Source organism: Bombina bombina, chromosome 5 (genome assembly GCF_027579735.1).
Source record: "Bombina bombina isolate aBomBom1 chromosome 5, aBomBom1.pri, whole genome shotgun sequence".
In the NCBI taxonomy this organism is placed as follows: Eukaryota; Metazoa; Chordata; class Amphibia; order Anura; family Bombinatoridae; genus Bombina; species Bombina bombina.
Genome location: NC_069503.1, coordinates 30,198,890 through 30,218,264, shown reverse-complemented (window position 1 = coordinate 30,218,264; position 19,375 = coordinate 30,198,890). Strand labels below are relative to the sequence as shown.

Here is a 19,375-nt window from a genome sequence, read left to right as displayed (position 1 = left end):
CAAGCTGCTTAGGTAGTGGGTGTAAAGTTTGAGTAAACAAAATACAAAACCGAACCTTAAACTGCTGTAAAAGAGTAAACTAACACTAAACCACATTCATTAAATTATCATTTTCACTAACAGAATCCCTTTCAGCAAAATTTAAGGTTGCTGCACTTACTTATATACAGTAAATAAAATGTGGCTAAAACACTGATCACTGCATCTCTTCCTGCTCTGTAAGGAAGTGACAGTGGCACATTCCACTGCACTTGGAGGGGAAGTACAGAACTCTCTTTCACTGAAGCAAAGCTGGCAGCTGCACAGGGCAGCAACAAAATAAATGAAAGTAGTTTTGTTTTGTTTTATATGATTTAACATCCAGCCTCAACCCTAAGTTCCCCTGACTGATGCCTCTCACCTGGATTGGGTCAGCCCCAATGAGGCCTAACCACTTTCATCCCGTAGGTGGCGCAGCATGTTGTGTAATGGAGGGCAGCAGCCAGCAAACCTGCCTGTGCCTCTACATTGCACAACATGTAGCTGTGAAGAAAAAAAAATGCTGGGGGGGGGGGGGGGGGGATTGCAATATTTTTTAAAAAAAATTTAAAACCGATAAAAAAAAAATATATTTTGCCCATATGAGAGGTGAAGCCCTGCCTCTAGTGACTGCATGTCACTGCTAGTGATGCACTGAAGTATAAGCGGATGGTATAGTATCATTAAAGGGACCTGAAACACAAACATTTTTCATTCATGATTTAGGTAGAAGATACTACACACTGCTGGTTTCTAACTGAACACATGGGGTGAGCCAATGACAAGTGGTGTGTGTATATATATATATATATATATATATATATATATATATATTATCTATATATACACAAGTCCTAAAGACCGTTTACACGGGCCATTTTTTGCAGTACAGCGGTCCCACCCCTTGATATCTCTCTATCCTCCCTCTCTCTCTCCCCTCTCTTTTACTCTCTCCCCCCTCTCTTTTTCTATCTCTCTCCCCCCTCTCTTTTGCTCTCTCTCCCCCCTCTTTTGCTCTCTCACTCCCTCCTCTCTTTTGCTCTCTCACTCCCTCTCTTTTGCTCTCTCCCCCCTCTCTTTTGCTCTCTATCTCCCTCCTCTCTTTTGCTCTCTCCCCCCTCTCTTTTGCTCTCTCTCCTCCCCTCTCTTTTGCCCTCTCTCACCCCTCTCTTTTGCTCTCTCTCTCCCCCCTCTCTTTTGCTCTCTCTCTCCCCACTCTCTTTTGCTCTCTCTCTTTCTCCCCCTCTGTCCCCCCTCTCTTCCCCCTCTCTTTTGCTCTCTCTCTCCCACCTCTCTTTTGCTCTCTCTCTCCCACCTCTCTTTTGCTCTCTCTCTCCCACCTCTCTTTTGCTCTCTCTCTCCCACCTCTCTTTTGCTCTCTCCCTCCTCCCTTTCTTTTGCTCTCTCCCCCTTTCTTTTGCTCTCTCTCCTCTCTCTTTTGCTCTTTTCTCTCTTTTGCTCTCTCTCCCCCCTTTCTTTTGCTCTCTCTCCCCCTCTCTTTTGCGCTCTCTCTATCCCCTCTCTCTTTTGCTCTCTCTCCCCTCTCTCTTTTGCACTCTCTCTATCCCCCCTCTCTTTTGCACTCTCTCTATCCCCCCTCTCTTTTGCGCTCTCTATCCCCCCTCTCTTTTGCGCTCTCTCCCCCCTCTCTTTTGCGCTCTCTCCCCCCTCTCTTTTGCCCTCTCTCCCCCTCTCTTTTGCCCTCTCTCCCCCTCTCTTTTGCCCTCTCTCCCCCTCTCTTTTGCCCTCTCTCCCCCTCTCTTTTGCACTCTCTCCCCCTCTCTTTTGTGCTCTCTCTCCACCCTCTTTTGATATGTCTCTCTCCCCTCTCTTTTGTTCTGTTTCTCTCCCCTCTCTTTTGCTCTGATTCTCTCCCCTCTCTTTTGCTCTTTCTCTCCATCCCTTTCTTTTGCTCTCTCTCCCCCTCTCTCTTGCTCTCTCTCTCCCCCTCTCTTTTGCTCTCCCTCCATCCCTCTCTTTGGCTCCCTCTCTCCCCCTCACTATTGCTCTCTCTGCCCCCTCTATTGCTCTCTCTCATTGTTTGCAGCAGAACCAAACCATGTTTTCAAGCTTGAGGGGTCTGTCCAATAATACATTTGTGGGGGTTGTTCCTGTTATCCAATGAGCAACAGATTTATAAGTATCAGCCAACCAGGTTTATAATTCCCTGTAGAGCCTAGATTAACCATTTTTCATTTAATTTTTTAATGACATCACTGGTCTATATATGGGGGTGTTTCTTTAATGGTGCGGTCCCACTGCCAGCTGTGAGATTGCGCTATTTTAGCAAGAGTGCAGTAGGGTCTAATAGTGCGGCAAGACTCTATTACAGACAAACAATCCCTTAATAGGGCACATCACAGTCGTTAAGGGTTTAAAATTATTCTGAAGCTGCTATTTGCTCCAGTAATAAATATCACTCAGCTTATGGCCCTGTTGTATCAGTCTCATCACATTTACTGATCTAATGATAAATATCTTGTGATCTGCATATTATTTTATTTCTAATGAGGTTATTTTATAATACATTTCTTATTTCTATTAGCTGCACCTGTTTATCATCAGAACGTTTATCCCACTGATCTGTGACTGATTCTTGTTGTTAGTAAAGACCTTAGTAAGTGTATTCTGCACCTTCAGCTGCTGCTGTTTATGTCACATGATCACACACTTAAAGGGACAGTGTCTTGTACATTTGGCTTCCCTTAAAGGGACAAGAAACCCAAAATGTTTTTTCATTGTTTAGTTAAAGATATAAACTTTCCAATTTACTTCTATTATGAAATTTGCTTCATTCTTTTGGTATCCTTTATTTAAGCAGCAATGCACTACTGGGAGCTAGCTGAACATATCAGGTGAGCCAATGACAAGAGGTTTGTATGTGCAGCCACTAATCAGCAGAGAGCGCACTATAGTGCATTGTATGCTTTGTCACAAAGGTCTCCAATGGAACAAATCAGATTCAATAATAGAAGTAAACAGAAAGTTGATTAAATTTAAATCATGAAAGTTAAATTGTGACTTTGCTGTTCCTTGTAATGTGTTTCTAATTACTTTTTATAACAGTGTATAAAAGAGTATAAAATGTATGGGAGATTTCACCTTTAGGTTTATTTTTATATAAAATAGCTGTTTCAATTTATTTCCATTATCAAATTTTACACAATGTTTATAAAACACACGTTATGTGACACCAGCTGCTACTTAGCATGTGCAAGAGTTTATATTATATACAGATATGAGTCTGTTATTGGCTGATCACTGTCACATGATACAGGTAATGTGACACCAGCTGCTACTTAGCATGTGCAAGAGTTTATATTATATACAGATATGAGTCTGTTATTGGCTGATCACTGTCACATGATACAGGTGCAGAACACATTGTACACAATGTTTATAAAACACATGTACCAGCTGCTACTTAGCATGTGCAAGAGTTTATATTATATACAGATATGAGTCTGTTATTGGCTGATCAGTGTCACATGATACAGGTGCAGAACAAATTGTACACAATGTTTATAAAACACACGTTATGTGACACCAGCTGCTACTTATCATGTGCAAGAGTTTATATTATATACAGATATGAGTCTGTTATTGGCTGATCACTGTCACATGATACAGGTGCAGAACAAATTGTACACAATGTTTATAAAACACACGTCATGTGACACCAGCTGCTACTTAGCATGTGCAAGAGTTTATATTATATACAGATATGAGTCTGTTATTGGCTGATCACTGTCACATGATACAGGTGCAGAACAAATTGTACACAATGTTTATAAAACACACGTTATGTGACACCAGCTTCTACTTAGCATGTGCAAGAGTTTATATTATATACAGATATGAGTCTGTTATTGGCTGATCACTGTCACATGATATAGGTGCAGAACACATTGTACACAATGTTTATAAAACACACGTTATGTGGCACCAACTGCTACTTAGCATGTGCAAGAGTTTATATTATATACAGATATGAGTCTGTTATTGGCTGATCACTGTCACATGATACAGGTTATGTGACACCAGCTGCTACTTAGCATGTGCAAGAGTTTATATTATATACAGATATGAGTCTGTTATTGGCTGATCACTGTCACATGATACAGGTGCAGAACAAATTGTACACAATGTTTATAAAACACACGTCATGTGACACCAGCTGCTACTTAGCATGTGCAAGAGTATTATATACAGATATGAGTCTGTTATTGGCTGATCACTGTCACATGATACAGGTGCAGAACAAATTGTACACAATGTTTATAAAACACACGTCATGTGACACCAGCTGCTACTTAGCATGTGCAAGAGTTTATATTATATACAGATATGAGTCTGTTATTGGCTGATCACTGTCACATGATATAGGTGCAGAACACATTGTACACAATGTTTATAAAACACACGTTATGTGACACCAGCTGCTACTTAGCATGTGCAAGAGTTTATATTATATACAGATATGAGTCTGTTATTGGCTGATCACTGTCACATGATACAGGTGCAGAACAAAATGTACACAATGTTTATAAAACACACGTTATGTGACACCAGCTGCTACTTAGCATGTGCAAGATTTTATATTATATACAGATATGAGTCTGTTATGGCTGATCACTGTCACATGATACAGGTGCAGAACAAAATGTACACAATGTTTATAAAACACATGTACCAGCTGCTACTTAGCATGTGCAAGAGTTTATATTATATACAGATATGAGTCTGTTATTGGCTGATCATAGTCACATGATACAGATGCAGAACAAAATGTCAGAAATAAACCTATTGCTCTTTAAAAATTCATAGTAAGTTTTATTACACTGTATTGTTAGTATGCATCTTTTTATTTTGTTATTATATACGTTATGAACATTTTAAATGGGCTAAGCTTGGTGAGAGATCATATCTTATTGTGTTATCAATCTATGTAAACACAAAAGCTTACTTTTCATATCTCTGTCCTAGATAACAATTAAAAATTAAAATTTTACCTCCTGTCTCTCCCCCCCTTGCAGTGTGATTTAAGACAACTCACTACTGACCAAGAGAAGTTAAAGGACTGTTGGTAGAGCGCATGACAAATACAAAATGTAGAGTCTTTTAAGCATTGTACAAATTGGTCACAAGGAGGGGTACCTATCCGGTACAGAAAGACTACAGATACAGTGTGTAGCTTCATGCAGTCTGTAACAACGGACTATCACACACATAGTATCTGTGTATGTTTGTACCTGTTACCCTTAGTGATCTACAAGAGGTTTCATGCGGTCTGTAACAACGGACTATCACACACATAGTATCTGTGTATGTTTGTACCTGTTACCCTTAGTGATCTACAAGAGGCTTCATGCGGTCTGTAACAACGGACTATCACACACATAGTATCTGTGTATGTTTGTACCTGTTACCCTTAGTGATCTACAAGAGGTTTCATGCGGTCTGTAACAACGGACTATCACACGCATAGTATCTGTGTATGTTTGTACCGGTTACCCTTAGTGATCTACAAGAGGTTTCATGCGGTCTGTAACAACGGACTATCACACACATAGTATCTGTGTATGTTTGTACCGGTTACCCTTAGTGATCTACAAGAGGTTTCATGCGGTCTGTAACAACGGACTATCACACACATAGTATCTGTGTATGTCTGTACCTGTTACCCTTAGTGATCTACAAGAGGTTTCATGCGGTCTGTAACAACGGACTATCACACACATAGTATCGGTGTATGTTTGTACCGGTTACCCTTAGTGATCTACAAGAGGTTTCATGCGGTCTGTAACAACGGACTATCACACACATAGTATCTGTGTATGTTTGTACCGGTTACCCTTAGTGATCTACAAGAGGCTTCATGCGGTCTGTAACAACGGACTATCACACACATAGTATCTGTGTATGTCTGTACCTGTTACCCTTAGTGATCTACAAGAGGTTTCATGCGGTCTGTAACAACGGACTATCACACACATAGTATCTGTGTATGTTTGTACCTGTTACCCTTAGTGATCTACAAGAGGTTTCATGCGGTCTGTAACAACGGACTATCACACACATAGTATCTGTGTATGTTTGTACCTGTTACCCTTAGTGATCTACAAGAGGTTTCATGTGGTCTGTAACAACGGACTATCACACACATAGTATCTGTGTATGTTTGTACCTGTTACCCTTAGTGATCTACAAGAGGTTTCATGCGGTCTGTAACAACGGACTATCACACACATAGTATCTGTGTATGTTTGTACCTGTTACCCTTAGTGATCTACAAGAGGTTTCATGCGGTCTGTAACAACGGACTATCACACACATAGTATCTGTGTATGTTTGTACCTGTTACCCTTAGTGATCTACAAGAGGTTTCATGCGGTCTGTAACAACGGACTATCACACACATAGTATCTATGTATGTTTGTACCGGTTACCCTTAGTGATCTACAAGAGGTTTCATGCGGTCTGTAACAACGGACTATCACACACATAGTATCTGTGTATGTTTGTACCGGTTACCCTTAGTGATCTACAAGAGGTTTCATGCGGTCTGTAACAACGGACTATCACACACATAGTATCTGTGTATGTTTGTACCGGTTACCCTTAGTGATCTACAAGAGGTTTCATGCGGTCTGTAACAATAGACTATCACACACATAGTATCTGTGTATGTTTGTACCTGTTACCCTTAGTGATCTACAAGAGGTTTCATGCGGTCTGTAACAACGGACTGTCACACACATATTATCTGTGTATGTTTGTACCGGTTACCCTTAGTGATCTACAAGAGGTTTCATGCGGTCTGTAACAACGGACTATCACACACATAGTATCTGTGTATGTTTGTACCTGTTACCCTTAGTGATCTACAAGAGGTTTCATGCGGTCTGTAACAACGGACTATCACACACATAGTATCTGTGTATGTTTGTACCGGTTACCCTTAGTGATCTACAAAAGGTTTCATGCGGTCTGTAACAACGGACTATCACACACATAGTATCTGTGTATGTTTGTACCGGTTACCCTTAGTGATCTACAAGAGGTTTCATGCGGTCTGTAACAACGGACTATCACACACATAGTATCTGTGTATGTCTGTACCGGTTACCCTTAGTGATCTACAAGAGGTTTCATGCGGTCTGTAACAACGGACTATCACACACATAGTATCTGTGTATGTTTGTACCGGTTACCCTTAGTGATCTACAAGAGGTTTCATGCGGTCTGTAACAACGGACTATCACACACATAGTATCTGTGTATGTCTGTACCGGTTACCCTTAGTGATCTACAAGAGGTTTCATGCGGTCTGTAACAACGGACTATCACACACATAGTATCTGTGTATGTTTGTACCGGTTACCCTTAGTGATCTACAAGAGGTTTCATGCGGTCTGTAACAACGGACTATCACACACATAGTATCTGTGTATGTTTGTACCTGTTACCCTTAGTGATCTACAAGAGGTTTGTCTTTTGTTTTTAATAAATTGTACATTTGCTTTAAGCATTTGTCTGTATCCAGTCTGCCTGGGGTCTGCACAATAGAGCTGATTACCTTGTGCTGTTGAAGCTCTAACTAATGTGAGTATTCTGGGTCTGCCTTCCATCTGGGGAGTGAAGATTACACAGTATTATGCTATGATGTGTTTCTTTCTCTTCCTTCTGAGGAACATCGTATGAACTATTTGTATTTGTGGTTCTGTCTCCATTAAAGACTCTTGTCACTTTGGTTATATTCCTGCATATTGCTCTGTATTATTATCACTATTTGTGTGTGGTTTTTGTTACACATTTTATTTTTAGTAAATACAAAATGTCTGACAGTGAGGATCTGTAGGAAGTACAATATCAATACTGTAGTATTAGATTTAACTTACATATAAACAACTCTTATTTAACATTTGTGTAAGTGCTGCTCTTTGATATAAATAATGGGGGGAAAATGATTATAATATATTTGTAAGGTTGTGCTTTGTCCCACTCATAAATAGATTGTCTACAACTGAGCTTATAGCGTAACGTTCTGGAAAGATCAATATTTAAGGGGTAATTATAACTCACAGAGCTAACTGTACTAAATGCTTGTGCTGAATCAATAGCACATATGTAATAACCTAATCAGCTGATCTGTATCACATGCAATGTAATTATAACACCCACAGCGCTAACTGTACTAAATGCTTGTGCTGAATCAATAGCACATATGTAATAACCTAAACAGCTGATCTGTATCACATGCAATGTAATTATAACACTCACAGAGCTAACTGTACTAAATGCTTGTGCTGAGTCAATAGCACATATGTAATAACCTAAACAGCTGATCTGTATCACATGCAATGTAATTATAACACCCACAGCGCTAACTGTACTAAATGCTTGTGCTGAATCAATAGCACATATGTAATAACCTAATCAGCTGATCTGTATCACATGCAATGTAATTATAACACTCACAGAGCTAACTGTACTAAATGCTTGTGCTGAATCAATAGCACATATGTAATAACCTAATCAGCTGATCTGTATCACATGCAATGTAATTATAACACCCACAGCGCTAACTGTACTAAATGCTTGTGCTGAATCAATAGCACATATGTAATAACCTAAACAGCTGATCTGTATTACATGAATTGTTATGCGTGCCTTTAATTATACCATACGTACAGTTAATCAGAACCATTATTTATTATTATCTCTCTAAACCGTTTAATATACTTTTTACAGACACGGCCAGAGCACTGAGAGATATCAGGTATTGATGTAACTGGAGTGAATAAGGGAACCTTCTTCCTGAGCACAGACATTGGAGCCTGTTATCAGCATGAACTCATATGTGTTAGGTGAGTAAAGTAGATATTATGCTGACTTTAATTACTGTGAATATAGAATAAATCACTCATTAAACAAATATAAACTATTATATTTATATCCATACAGAGAGAAGCACACTCACAGGAATAAACAACCAGCTCAATACCATTGTTAGCCTGTTCTATGGTGATTTACCACCAGGGTGCAGTTTCTTTTAGCCCAGTAATGCTTTTCACAGAGTAGACCCTTCCTGTAGTATATCAGTTTGATCTCGCCTATTACGGTCAGTCCAGCACCAAAATACCAGGCAATGGGTACGGCGTGTGCCAGGTATAGCGCAAGCTAGGTACAGTGGGTGCTAGGTACCATGTGTGCTAGGTACAATGCTTGCTAGGTACAGTGTGTGCTGGACACGACGTGTGCTAGGTACGGCGTGTGCTAGGTACAGAGTGCGCTAGGTTCAATGTGCATAAGGTACCACGTGTGCTCGGTAAGGCGGGTGCTGGGTACGGCATGTGCCAAGAATAGCGTGAGCTGGGTATCATGTGTGCTAGGTCTCGTGTGTGCTAGGTCTCGTGTGTGCTAGGTGCCATGTGTGCTAGGTACCATGTGTGCTAGGTACCATGTGTGCTAGGTTCAACGTGTGCTAGGTACCGCGTGTGCTAGGCAAGGGGGGTGCTGGGTACGGCGTGTGCTAGGTATAGTGTGAGCTGGGCACAATGTGTGCTGGGTGCAATGTGTGCTGGGTACAGTGTGTGCTGGGTACAGTGTGTGCTGGGTACAGTGTGTGCCGGGTACAGTGTGTGCCGGGTACAGTGTGTGCCGGGTACAGTGTGTGCCGGGTACAGTGTGTGCCGGGTACAGTGTGTGCCGGGTACAATGTGTGCCAGGTGCAATGTGCGCCAGGTGCAATGTGCGCCAGGTGCAATGTGCGCTAGGTGCAATGGGTGCTAGGTACCGCGGGTGCTGGGTACGGTGTGTGCCAATTACAATGAGTGTTACGTACAGCGTTTGCCAGGTGCAAAGAGTGCTAGGTGCAATTAGTGCTGGATTCAGTGTGTGCTAGGCACAATGTACATCCCACTTGTCTCTTGAAATTTTTTGTTATCTGCTCCTCAACCTATATGGACAAATCAATTAATATATATTACTGCAACTTATTCTGGCTTGATCTCTGGAGCATTAAATTTAATTTATAAGTACCACCTGGGCCCCCCCTCCCATATTCAGAGCCCACACCAGGGTTCAATCTTGGTGAATTATTTTCACCACAAATCTTTGCAATTTACTTATGGTGTATCAATGTTTTGACAGCTATTGTAACCGGACCTGCGTGTCCGATCCTTTTGTTTGTGTATGTTTGAGCAGGGGTCCTGTGTGTCCCCAAGTGTTACCTTCCATTCTAAAATCGAATAAAAATTAATTAAAAAAAAAAAAAAATACCAGGCAATTCCTCTCTGAACAAGGAACACATCAACCCCAGGCAATCGTTTCAGCCTTCATTGGGCCTCGTCAGTGAGGTACAGCCATATTCCTCTAAGCACACTGAGCAAGGAGTCCACGTCTGTTTTCCCCTTTTTTTCTTATGGAGAATAAATGCATACAGAGAGAAGCGCACTTACAGGAATGAACAACTAACTCAATACCATTGTTAGCCTGTTCTATGGCAATTTACCACCTGGGGGAATCATCTTTTAGCTGTAATGATCATGGGATATTTCCCTATCAGACCCATCCTGGCCAGTAGTCTTCTTATCCCAGTGGCAAGATAAGGAAATATCCCAGAAAATAAGAAGAAATAAATAAATGAGGATGCAATCCAATACTCACTGTAGAGATGAGAAAGCAGGTAAGTGGTCCCAGAAAGGTTGAGGAAGGCACCAAGTAGACAGTCCAATCCTTCAGGGAACCAAAGGCAAAGTCCGGCAACAGACAGGCAATTCAAGGAATCAGCAATTCAGGGGTTAATCAGTAGAGTGGTCAGAGACAAGCAGAGTTCGGCAACAATAAGGCAATCCAGCAGTTCAGGGGTTAATCAGTATAGTGGTCAGAGAAAAGCAGAGTTCAGCAACAATAAGGTATTTAGCATTAGCAAACAAAGCAATAAAACATAGCACCCAGGGAGCATAAGACAACCTATACTTGGGCAAGTTATAGGAAGTGAGGAGGTACTTACATAAGCAGTTCAGGGGTTAAATCAGTAGAGTGGTCACAGACAGGCCGAGTTCAGAAACAGTAAGGCAATCAGCAGTTCAGGGGTTAATCAGTAGAGTGGTCACAGACAGGCAGAGTTTATCAACAGTAAGGCAATCAGCAGTTCAGGGGTTAATCAGAGTGGCCACAAACAGGCAGAGTTCAGCAACTGTAAGGCAATCAGCAGTTCAGGGGTTAATCAGTAGGGTGTTCACAGACAGGCAGAGTTCAGCAACAGTAAGGCAATCAGCATTAGCAAACAGAGCAATAAAACATAGCACCCAGGGAGCACAAGACAACCTTTACTTGGGCAAGGTATAATAAGTAAAGAGGTACTTACATAAGCGCAGGTTCACACCAAGGATAGCAGACAGGTAAATGGCGATGATGTCATGCCCGCATGCCACAACAACTGCCGCAACCATGGCAACGGCCGTGGGTGGAGAGTGCGGGGCCGCCGCTGAGACAAAGTGGTGTGACATTAAACCAGTATTGATTTTCACAAAGTAGAACTTTCCTGTAGTATATCAGTCTGATCTGGCCTAACGGTCAGTCCAGCTCCGAAATACCAGGCAATTCCTCTCTAACCAAGGAACACAGCAACCCCAGATGTGGACTCTTTTCTCAGTGTGCTCAGAGGAATCTGGCTACACCTCAATGACGAAGTCCAATGAAGGCCGAAATGCTTCTCTCTGTATGTATTTAGTCTCCCTAAGGGCAAAAGGGGAAACCAGATATGGACTCCTGGCTCAGTGTGCTTAGAGGAATATGGCTACACCTCACTGACGAGGCCCAATGAAGGCCGAAAAGATCGTCTGGGGTTGCTGCTGGACTGATATACTACATGAAAATTTTACTCTGTGAAAAGCATTACTGGGCTAAAAGAAGCTGCACCCAGGTGGTAAATTGCCATAGAACAGGCTAACAATGGTATGAAGCTAGTTGTTCATTCCTGTGAGTGCGCTTCTCTCTGTATGTATTATATTTGTATCTGCATCTTTTAAAAACATTCATGTCAACACCTTCTCTCAAAACACCTGCAACTCTACCTCCCCCTGCCCTGACCCAGCTCATGGAACTCCCTTAACTACACTTTTGCCTACCTTTTTCCCATGTGTGGAACACCCACAACTCCTCCAGTGAGTGTTCCCCACCCCATAACCGCAACCAATTTATGTGCTTAATTTAACAGTGAGTATTATTAATAGTAATAACGTTTTGACTGATTATATAAATCAAACAACCACAGCCCAAAGCTAAAATTCATCATAAGATCACTGCTCCTTAGCCTTTCAAAACATCTCACAATAATTATTAGTCTGTGATGATTAAGACCTTGGGCCGATTTATTATCAGTCAATGCTGCTTATTCCATGCGAGCCTTCTGGCTTCCTGGATTCAGGAGTTAAAAAGCAGCGGTCATAAGACCCCCCTCGCTAGCGGCCGAATGGCCGCGACGTGCAGGGACAGCATTGCACAAGCATTTCACCAGAAATAGTTGTGCAATGATAAATACAGATAGCGTATGCTGTCGGCATTTAGTAATGTCGGGTGGACATGTCCGCTACAGAGGATCATGTCCGTCCGACATTTAATAAGTTGGCCCTATCATATTCTTACCCCACTGGCTGAGCATGAGCCGGGCAGGGCTGTATCTGCAGTTACTTTTGTAATGTTAAATGAGGATGGTGGATGCCACCTCTCTTGCCCAGAATACAGATGTACTTGTTCCCTGGCTGAGAACATTATCCATCTGCACCTTGTTTAATGGGGCCCTATAACTTGTTTTCAGCAGTAATCAGTGGTTTAGTTTATTATGATATAGAAATATTTACATTATTTGTCTTTTGTTGTTTTTATTTGTAATTTACAGGATAATCAATTTAAAAATAAACACAAAACAGAAGCCATTTTTATGGATTGTAAATAAATAATATGATGTATTGCCTTGGAATAGATGCTAAGATTGTTAAGTGGGTAGAATGCTGGCTTAAAGATAGACAACAGAGATTTTCAATTAATGGAGTACATTCAAATGAGGCATCAGTTACTAGTGGTGTTCCCCAAGGGTCAGTTCTCGGGCCTGTTTTGTTTAACATGTTCATAAGTGATATTGGAAGTGGGCTTAAGGGAAAGGTTTGCTTGTTTGCTGATGATACAAAAATTTGTAACAGGGTAGATGTTCCAGGAGGAGTTGATCAAATGAACTGTGATATTAATAAACTAGAGGACTGGTCAAATAAATGGGATCTGAAATTTAATATTACCAAGAACAAAAGTATGCATATAGGATCCAAAAACCCAAAGGCCAATTATAGTCTCAATGGTACATTACTGACTGTAATTAAAGAAGCCAGCAAGGCCAGTCAAATGCTTGGTTACATTGGAAGAGGTTTTAGTAGCAGAAATAGCAAGGTTCTTATGCCACTTTACAGATCATTAGTTAGACCAAATATGGAATACTGTGTACAGTTCTGGAGACCATATCTTCAGAAAGATATAAATAAACTAGAAGCTGTCCAAAGGAGGGCTACTAAAATGGTACATGGTCTAAAATATAAAACGTACAAAGAAAGACTCTATGATCTAAATATGTATAGGTTAGAGGATAGAAAGGAAAGAGGTGACATGATAGAAACCTTCAAATATATGAAGGGACTTAATAAAATAGAAGCTGAAAGCATTCTTCACACAAAAATAAATGCCAAAACAAGGGCTCACAATCTAAAGTTAGAGGGTAGCAGATTCAGGAGAAGCATTTTTTTACAGAAAGGGTGGTGGATTCATGGAATAAACTTCCATTTGAGGTGTTAAACACAAAGACTGTAAAGGAATTTAAAAATGCCTGGGACATGCAAAAGGCTATCCTAAGGAAAAAGTAGTATGGGTAGACTTGATGGGCCTTTTTGGTTCTTATCTACCGTCAAATTCTATGTTTCTATGATTCTTGTATTAAGATAGATTCCATTATAAAGAATAAACATTATTTATTTTCTTTATTCCTTTTCCTTTTATGTAGACAATCACTTGAATAGTTCATATCCATCCTTCACTAAAGGAAGCATCAGAATGATACCACAAACTCCAAACGTCTTAGACACAAATGACTATTCACAAACATTGGGGAAATCACAGCAGATATTTAAAGAACATGGTGAATTGCCAGGAACTGGGCAGAAATCATTATGTACAGATAGTAATTTAGTCATCAAACAAGAGGACAACATTGATGCCTTATCTAGTGAAATTATTATCCCCGAGGATAAACCACACACAGTTACTGAGTTTAAAGAAGAGAAAAGTCTTATGTTTAGCCAAATGATTAATACAAAGGAGAAACCTCACACATTTACAGAATGTGGGAGATGTTTAACATCTAAAGGAAGCCTTATGTATCACAGAAAGACCCACACAGGGGAGAAACCTTTCACATGTAATGAGTGTGGGAGATGTTTCACATCCAAGGCAAAGCTTATATCTCAGGAAAAGACCCACACAGTGGAGAAACCTTTAACCTGTACAAAATGTGGAAAACGTTTTACAAACACGCGTAATCTGAAAACTCATGTAAGGAGTCACACAGGAGAAAAGCCATTCACATGTACAAAGTGTGGAAAATGTTTTACACTAAAGTGTAATCTGAAAACTCATGAAAGGATTCACACAGGAGAAAAAGCTTTAACATGTACAGAGTGTGGAAAAAGTTTTAGACAAAAGAGTGATCTAGAAACTCATGAAAGGATTCACACAGGAGAAAAGCCTTTCACATGTACAGAGTGTGGGAAATGTTTTACACAAAAGACTGATCTAAAAACTCATGAAAGGATTCACACAGGAGAAAAACCTTTCACATGTACAGAGTGTGGAAAAGAATTTACAGTAAAAAGTAATATGAAAACTCATGAAAGGATTCACACAGGAGAAAAACCTTTTACATGTACAGAGTGTGGAAAAAGTTTTCTACAAAAGAGTCATCTGAATAGTCATGCAAGGATTCACACAGGAGAAAAAGCTTTCACATGTACAGAGTGTGGAAAATGTTTTAGACAAAAGAGTGATCTAAAAACTCATGAAAGGATTCACACAGGAGAAAAGCCTTTCACATGTACAGAGTGTGGGAAATGTTTTACACAAAAGACTGATCTAAAAACTCATGAAAGGATTCACACAGGAGAAAAACCTTTCACATGTACAGAGTGTGGAAAAGAATTTACAGTAAAAAGTAATCTGAAAACTCATGAAAGGATTCACACAGGAGAAAAACCTTTCACATATTTATAAAGTGGAAAAGGGTATCCCATGTCAGTCAGGTATCACAAAACACCAAATATTTACTCACAAAACAAACTTTATATGCACTGTGTGAAAACCTTTTAAGAATTATCCTAAGGAAGACAAACTCTTTAAACAGAAGAGTCAACAAAGGATCCTGTTGTTAATAATACTTTCTAAATCCCAGTTACAAAATCTCCATATTGGAAGTACTCTGCTGCTGTTCTTTGTGTCTATATATGTGCACCTCAGTTTCTCTCATATCAATGTGATAGAATCCAAACACCACACAGGAATATACAACTCTACCCTCATACTGGCCAGTTTATAGAAACATTCACCACCAAAGCACCCCCAGTGTTGTTTGTTAATATGCCAGTGTTAGGAGTTGTATGTTATATTTAGAGACTAAAGGAGCCTTTATCTAATAGAGTGTTAGAGAATTGTATAAACTAGAACATCTGTCTCAAATGATTGACATCTGGGAGATATATTTAATGTGCACATCAGGTGGATAATCCTTTTCTTATAGCAATAGATGCTTAGCATTGTACATGTTATATACCAGAGGAATTACTGAGGGGAAACTGATTTTATTTAACGAGACACAATGGGCTAGATTACAAGGGGGGTGCTAATTTGCCCGTTTGCTGGTGCGCAATAAATAATAAGCCATTACAAGTGGCTGACTTTTTTCTGCGGGAGCTGCACACAGTACACAGAAGGATGATGTCATTCTTGACTCGTAGCAGCAGGGGAGGAGTGAATATGCTAGCCCGATGCCTGGCAAAACACCCAGGGGGATGAAGCAGTATCCAAACTGGTATTGAAATGCAGAGAGGGGGGAAAGGATCCGCAGTCTTCAAGATGAATAAAATACTTAAAAGGTACGTTAAAAAGATATAGGACGCATCCAAGAGAAACAAATAAGGGGCATGCCTAGACTGACATGTTTCAGTGGTTACGTTGTAATCATAGTCTGGAGAGGCAGGGCAGGATGCATGTTTAAAAATCATACAAAAACTGCTGATAGGTTAATTGATTAAAACCAACAAAACCGCCCCCTATAATGTTATACCTAAACACAAGCTCTGATCTCTGTGCCCCATATAATAACAGACTAAATGTTACTAAACTTAATGTGAATAAACAATATGTATATGTGACATACCCCTCTGTCAGGACTTGAAGGGTTAACTTTGTTCAGCTTTGAGAAACTATTTTCTGAAAACAGGTTTCCTGGCATCAGCTATTGTTTACTGTAATAAAGTTTAAGTTATAAGCGTTCACATTGTTTAATCAGACTGCCAGGTGTCAGGAAGGACTCCCTTGTTTTCTTGTGTTTAATTGTTTATTTGGTTAAGTAATTCAATCCTTTTGTATCCTGTAAAAGGGCGTCTTCCCTCTATCTAATGTACTATCTTCTTCCTGTGCAGCTGTTGCTGGGGAGTGTCAACCAGGTGGGAGACCTGCATAAATACTGGACATATAGCCCTCAATAAAACACATTCTGTTTTACCCTCAAGATGGAGCTTGCTCTCATGTTTGGGGGGAATTAACTGGGGTCGTGTGTTGCTGATTCCGTATTCAGGGCATCTTTCATCTGGTATTAACCCTTGATATCCGGGTTATACCATAACAGTATATAAATATATATATGAATACATAAAGAGATAAGTATGTACAGATGTGTATATATAGATGCAACAGCACAGAAGTACATTGGAGAAACATGAAGCACAAAATTAATTAATAAATATATTGCAAGAAAACATACTTGCTAAGATTGATGTGCCTACAGACTTATATAGATACAGACTTCTATCAAATGTGTGCAAATGAAGATATATATAGTAATAAGTGGATCTCAGGTTATAGAATCTAAAGCTATTGATGTAATATAACTAAAAAACTAAAGCTAGATTATAGACGGAGCTCATTCCCAAAAGTTGATTAAATCATTTCTATAGTTTAAACCTAGAGGTATTCTAGTCCTGAGCTGAAATATCCAGAACACCTCTCGCTTAGCTAGTAAAGCATCAATGTCCCCTCCTCTTTTGTGTACAGAGACTTTTTCAATAGCCACCCACCTAAAGGTATTACGTTTTGAATCGTGTTGGGTAGCAAAATGCTGAACTAAGGGAGTAGTAGACCTACCCCTAGTAATGGTAGAGATGGGTTGCTTAATGCATGAGTTAATGTCTCTGGACGTAAGGCCTATATACTGCAAATTACACTTGACACAAAAGATAAGATAAATAACGTATGTACTAGTGCAATTAAGACAAGTTTTTATATCGTAGGACAGGCCATTTACCGCAGAGGTAAAAGTATTGGTAATCTGAACAAATTCACATGGCTTACATTTCCTATGTCCACACCTGTACATGCCCCTATGGGAAGAGACTAAAAGAGAGAAAGTATACCTCTTGCCACATTAATGAAGCGAAAAATAAAGTTAAATTAATCCCCAGAGGTAGGTTGTTACAAGATAACAAGATTAAGAGTAATAACTTTGAAGGAGTCAATTTTGTCACTACTTAGAGTGCCCAGTAGTCTAAAATTTGTAGCATTGTTAAGAAACACTTTTCCCTTTTGGTAGCAGATGACCATTTAAAAGATACAGTACAAAAAGATGCATGGTGCTCCTATGGGAGATGCCATACTCTTGGATCTTTACTTTCACCTACTCAGCTTAAAGCACTGGATAGTACAGGAAGTTCATGGCTTACCCATAGGGGCATGTACAGGTATAGACATCAGAAATGTAAGCCGTGTGAATTTGTTCAGATTATCAATACTTTTACCTCTGCGGTAAATGGCCTGTCCTACGATATAAACACTTGTCTTAACTGCACTAGTACATACGTTATTTATCTTATCACTTGTGTTGAGTGAAATTTGCAGTATATAGGCTTAACGTCAAGAGACATCAACTCACGCATTAGGGAACACATCTCTACCATTACTAGGGGTAGGTCTACTACTCCCTTAGTTCAGCATTTTGCTACCCAACACGAATCAAAACTTAATACCTTTAGGTGGGTGGCTATTGAAAAAGTCTCTGTACCCAAAAGAGGAGGGGACGTTGATGCTTTACTAGCTAAACGAGAGGTGTTCTGGATATTTCAGCTCAGGACTAGAATACCTCTAGGTTTAAACTCTAGAAATTATTTAATTAACTTTTAGCAATGAGCTCCGTCTATAATCTAGCTTTAGTTTTTCAGTTATATTACATCAATAGCTTTAGATTCTATAACCTGAGATCCACTTATTACTATATATATCTTCATTTGCACACATTTGATAGAAGTCTGTATCTATATAAGTCTGTAGGCACATCAATCTTAGCAAGTATGTTTTCTTGCACTATATTTATTAATTCATTTTGTGCTTCATGTTTCTCCAATGTACTTCTGTGCAGTTGCATCTATATATATATATATATATCTGTACATACTTATCTCTTTATGTATTCATATATATATTTATATACATATTGTTTATTCACATTAAGTTTAGTAACATTTATTCTGTTATTATATGGGGCACAGAGATCAGAGCTTGTGTTTAGGTATAACATTATAGGGGGCGGTTTTGTTGGTTTTAATCAATTAACCTATCAGCAGTTTTTGTATGATTTTTAAACATGCATCCTGCCCTGCCTCTCCAGACTATGATTACAACGTAACCACTGAAACATGTCAGTCTAGGCATTCCCGCTTATTTGTTTCTCTTGGATGCGTCCTATATCTTTTCAACATATCTTTTTAAGTATTTTATTCATCTTGAAGACTGCGGATCCTTTTTCCCCTCTCTGCATTTCAATACCAGTTTGGATACCGCTTCATCCCCCTGGGTGTTTTGCCAGGCATCGGGCTAGCATATTCACTCCTCCCCTGCTGCTACGAGTCAAGAGTAACGTAATCCTTCCTGGCCATTGGAGTTCCTGTGGAGCGATAGGAGGCTACAGTCGAGACACCTTTCTGGAGGCTGGCTGAGTTCTTTCTTAGCCCTTGTGGAGCGAAGAGGGTCTTTGTACTGGCAAGTA

The 19,375-nt window shown here is 39.8% G+C and overlaps 1 protein-coding gene across 1 annotated transcript; it reads left to right on the top strand.

Moving 5' to 3' along the window:
* Positions 1–8,771: 8,771 nt before the first annotated feature.
* On the top strand, positions 8,772–16,106 carry LOC128659750 (gastrula zinc finger protein XlCGF26.1-like). The gene is made up of 2 exons (XM_053713329.1): positions 8,772–8,888; positions 14,072–16,106. The coding sequence occupies exons 1-2, from the start codon at positions 8,870–8,872 to the stop codon at positions 15,331–15,333; spliced, it is 1,281 nt and encodes a 426-aa protein (XP_053569304.1). The 5' UTR covers positions 8,772–8,869; the 3' UTR covers positions 15,334–16,106.
* Positions 16,107–19,375: the final 3,269 nt, after the last annotated feature.